The sequence below is a fragment of the Penaeus vannamei genome, chromosome 43, assembly GCF_042767895.1.
Source record: "Penaeus vannamei isolate JL-2024 chromosome 43, ASM4276789v1, whole genome shotgun sequence".
Taxonomy (NCBI): domain Eukaryota; kingdom Metazoa; phylum Arthropoda; class Malacostraca; order Decapoda; family Penaeidae; genus Penaeus; species Penaeus vannamei.
The window spans coordinates 24,683,437-24,688,436 of NC_091591.1; the positions used below are offsets into that span (position 1 = coordinate 24,683,437).

The 5,000-nt window shown below is 33.3% G+C and overlaps 1 protein-coding gene across 1 annotated transcript in view; it reads left to right on the top strand.

Annotated features, from left to right (window-relative positions):
• The window catches only part of Ae2 (Anion exchanger 2), a gene marked incomplete in the record, with an annotated part of 213,205 nt that overhangs the window by 43,773 nt on the left and 164,432 nt on the right, over positions 1 to 5,000 (top strand). The window contains 3 exon segments of the mRNA XM_070119078.1: positions 1,483 to 1,531; positions 3,615 to 3,763; positions 4,696 to 4,850. Coding sequence (XP_069975179.1) covers positions 1,483 to 1,531; positions 3,615 to 3,763; positions 4,696 to 4,850 — 353 coding nt within the window.

Genomic DNA, 5,000 nt, shown 5'->3' on the forward strand with positions numbered 1-5,000 from the left:
GATAGGCAATTTTTGTGTCTGTGCTTCATTCCCTTCTGCCAATAAGGACAAGAGTGATTTTGATTTTGATTGCTCAATAGCTGATTTTTATTTTTATTTTTTTTCTACCCCTGCCTTTTTATTCTCCCTGTTTGCATGATGTTACAACATACAAGAATATTTCTTTACACATATGCATCCAGTATTGAAAGCTTGTCGAGCTATTTGTCCTTGTAGATCCCGTTGCTTTGTTTTCCTTGCAGTGCTTTCTGTCCCATTTCTTTGAGTAAATGTGCACATCATGCTGGTCCGCTGCACTGTGTTTGTACCATCCTCCTTCAACTTCATTTTATGTGCATCTATTCCCATTGTTTGTTTGTGTTTGTCCATTCCCCTTGCTTGCCCATTTGTGTTCGTCCATTCCCCTTGCTTGCCCATTTGTGTTCCTCCATTCCCAACTTTCCTCCATTTGTATTCTTCCGTGTTCCTTGTCCGTTACTTCTCCCCCCCTCCCCTTCCTTGATCCTCACATCCTTTTCCACAAGAGAATCAGGAGCCCCTTTTTTTTGTGCTGTTTTTTACAATGAAAAATCAGACGCAGGATATGGGCTAAAAGTGGCTCAAGCTAGAAAATATTGGTTACCGTTTATTGGTAGTAAGTCCTGCAAATTGGTACGTATTTTCACTGTTTATTTGGAAAGCATTTGATATATACTTTGGTGATGGAATGCATCTCTGGAATTTACTGACTTTTTTGCTAAGTAATTTTTTAAATTTTGATTAAAAGAAAAAACATAACATGGTGATGCTTGATGTTTGCATTAATGGTTCAGTTATTAGAATAGAAGATTTTGCATCTTTTTATTTATGATAACTAAAGTTTGAATTTTATCTGTAAGTATAAAAGTGATAATTTTTCTTGTTTCTTTATTATGTATGTAGTATAGACTATAGAATATAATGATTGATGAAGAATGAGGAAATAATATAGATTGCTTTGATGACATAGTTCATTAATAGGCACTGGTATTCATTGCATGCAGTCAGTTGAAGGGTATAATATATACACCAGTGACCACTAACATTATTTATTTGCAAAATAGATATATTCTTTTGATTTACCTTAATACACATTATGGCTTCAAAAGCCATACAGTTTTCTTGGAAATAAGTGGTGAAGTAAGTCTTAGCATATAATGTTTAATTTCTCATGCTTATATACACCTCATACTTTGAAATTGGTACCTTTGTTGCTGGTCTGAAATAGAGAATTTTCAGACCTATAGTTGAATAATACAAAAAATTGTCAGATTCACTAAACTATTTGAAGTGAAGTGATTGAGAGTTAGTTGCACTTAATTACACAGTGAAAGTATTGAAACTTCCAAAATTATATTTTCTTTGTATGTCACAGTTGCCATTATTTTTAAAATAAAGATGAGTAAAAAATACTCTAGTGCCAAACTGTTGGCTGAAATGCTAATATTTATCATTGTTACACAGGTGAAGAAGAGCACCATGATTTGGAAAACAAAGAAGTTCCTCGGAAGAGGTAAGTTTCATTGCTTAATCTATTTTTATAAATAGATAGGAAAAAGAAGAAAAGAAAAAAGAAGAAATGTCTTGAGGTAGTATAAACTGTACTCCAAGTGTAATGTGGGTACATACTAAGTACTACCACTATTTCAGAAACAGCTTTGCTGTATTTTTTAAGATCTTGACATAGAGTAAAATATATATTGTATCAACTGTTTTGATATATCTTATTTGAAAATTATTGTAGTGGATTGGAGAATCCAATTTTTTTCTTACCTTTCTGTGACTGTTAATGTAAAGTAAATCATAGTACCGAGTTGTTTTGCACTAAATAAAACATAACACTTACAGTAATTTTAGTAAAGTTGATATTTCTGTAGTAGGACTCTCTTAAGTAGAACTTATGGATCATATAAGTTTACAAGTTTACAAAAGATGACAGGATTTTGTTCTAAGAAGAAAGGAATGTCCTTTCTCAGCAAATCTCTAGTATTCACATTATACATGTGTGAATCTTTATCCAATTTTATATACAAGGCTCTGCATTACATTATATTTATGGGGTAGAAAAGAATTATTCAATAAAACAACATTTTCCCTGCTGTAAATCTCTATTCACCTTCACAAATGATGAAATTCAGCATCTTAATAAGAGGGTCCACTCAGGTGTTGGATGTAGTGATGCCTATGAATTTTACAGTTGGCAGCCTGATACAGCGTTTGCTGAGCATAAGCCAACTTTGTATTTGATAAGGTAACACATGCTTTGACATGAGAGATATGAATCAGAATGAGAATAACACGTTTGTTTTCAAGAATGTGTTGATACGCATTTTTTAAGATTTATTTTTTTTTTACATGTTTTTGTCACAGCCAATAAATTGGAGACTGAAAACAGTGCTTTGACATATGACCCTTAATTTTGACATTGTCGTATCACTGTAGCATAGCAACATACTCTGCTTCATTATAGTGTTTATTTACATTATATAGTGAAATAGTGAAATTTTAAATATTTCCTTTATCCATTATCATAGAATATCTGTTTAGTTGCTCTGCTTATTTGATAGTTGTAATCCCAGTGTATGCATCATAAGCCATTCTCCAATTGATTTGTACATTTTATTTGTACTTATTTGCCATTAAAACTTTTTAGTGCTAAAATGATACCAGGTGTATGAACATTTTGGCTTTTCAGTTACATGGATATTTTTATTTTTTCTAATTTTATTTGATGTTTATTACATGTATGTTTTCTGGTACTTTAGATAACATAGATGTAGTGAGTTTAATGTTAATTAGTGTGGAATAGCATGAGCATGATTTTGTTGTTTGTTAATACTTTTAGCTCAAAAAAGAAAAAAAAATAGAAGTACTGGATATTGACTTGTACACTAAAACCCATTAGATTGGTCAAGTCTCACTGATGATAGTAGATTTGATGAGCCTTTATGATATAATATAGTAATTGCTGTATTATATTTTTTATTTGTAGTATATAGTATAATATTCCTCACATAATACATTCCAATTAAATTTTGTTAATTTTGATGATTTCATACTATCATAATCTAGTTAGCCTGTGTACTGTACTTGATATACATTTATTTATTTAGAGGATGTTACATATTTTCCCCCTAAGATCACAGAGGATTTGCTTTATTTAAACCCAAAGAAAAGGAAAAAAGTTAAGCTAATAGAGTTTTTACACAAAAGCCATTGAAAGTCACCCGGAAAGGAGACATGATCAGTTTAATCAACTGTACAAGTTCCTAAGATAGTATATTAGTAAAAAAAAAAAAGTTTGATTATAACTTCTAAAAGATGTATATATTTTTGTAGCTATTCTGTAGTGGGGCTAGCAAGATGAATCTTTATTTAGTCTCCCAATTGTATATGTTAGATTTATTTTTACTTCTTCTGTAGTTGTAGATTGTAAGTGAAATCAGTCTTCTACTGTCGGTGAATAAACCAGATTTTTTCCAGTAGTTGTTGATAGTTGTGGATTGCCAAGGAAATCATTAACTTCTCCATAACTGCAAAGTTGTTTATTCTTTTAACTAGACTGGAGATAATAAAATAAATTATTGATCATTCAGGCGAAGCCACCGTCGTCGTCGCGACTCTGTGGAGGATCCATCCTGGCGTCGTCATGCTGGAAGCGAGCATGAACTGCAGACATATGCTTCCAAGGCCATTCACGAGGAGGTGGACTATCTCAAGGAACACGATTTGGATGACATTGCAAGTGAGTTTTTTTATATTATAATTGTTTTTACTTGTCTATTTTTATTCTTGTAAACATCTTTTGCATCTTTTTGTTACCTTTTTGTTACTTTGTCTTAGCCGTTGTGTGTTACTTTCTCTTAGTCTGTCACCCTCTCTTTGCCTTACTCCCTTTCATCCTTTGCCTCTGGCAATTTCTCTAGTATCTCTCTCTTTTAGCTTCTCTCCCTCCCTCTCTCCTCTTTGTGTGTCTCTCCTCCCCTTCTCTCCCTTGCTCATCTTTCTATCCAGTCTAGCTCTCCTGCCTGAAACATGAAAGACAATTAAACTGGATAGTTTCTATAATGTCTATTCCACAGCTTCGTTGAATTAAAATGTATGAGTTTAGACAATACATGGGATGCTAATACATTAGGTAATGTGGGCAGGATACAGCTTGTTGGCCAGTAGTTTTTCCAGTCTTATTGTTTGACAGCTAAAGTATCCACTTTTCTGGCAGGTTTATTTGATGTTTTGATGGCCCTTTTAACCCCTGGAGTTTGACCTTATTGTATTGGACCCTACATGGTGGTGTGCAGCTCTGATAAAAAGTTATTTGTTTTAATTCTTTTGAGAAGTTTGAAGAGAAGCATTCAGGATGTCATCTGGTAAAGAGAATAAGAAAAAAGAATTTGACACAGACTGAAGTATGACACTCTAACAATCCCCAGCTGGAGCCTTGCACTCCACAGCCTAGATTAAGATAAATTCAATTAGTTTAGGTTTTGCTCTTTTGCTATTTGCACACCATGTGAATTGATTTGTAAATGAGCCTTAGAATCATATCAAAATCTTTTCCTATCCCTCCTCGACAACTTTCTCTTTAGCTGCCTTTCTGCTACCTCTCACCACAGTCTTATATGTATAATGACAAAGCCCAAATCATTAACCTAATTTCTCTTTTCTCACAAACAGGCCATAGGTTTGAAGACCCAAGTGCTTACAGGAGGCCACGCGTACGTGCTCGTTCATCTGTGTCATCAATCATTCACATGAATGAAGCTGGGAATGAGAAGGCTGATCGACAGCAGCCCATGGTCAAGAAGTCATATGATCATAGTCCGCATGAGGTAGGTCACCATGATTATTTATGTATATTGTTTGATTATTGTTATTATTTGATATTGTTATCATCATTATTAGTGTTATTATTATTATTGATGTTGGTCATAATAATGATGATGATAATGAGAATGAAGATTGTTATTCCTGCTATTATC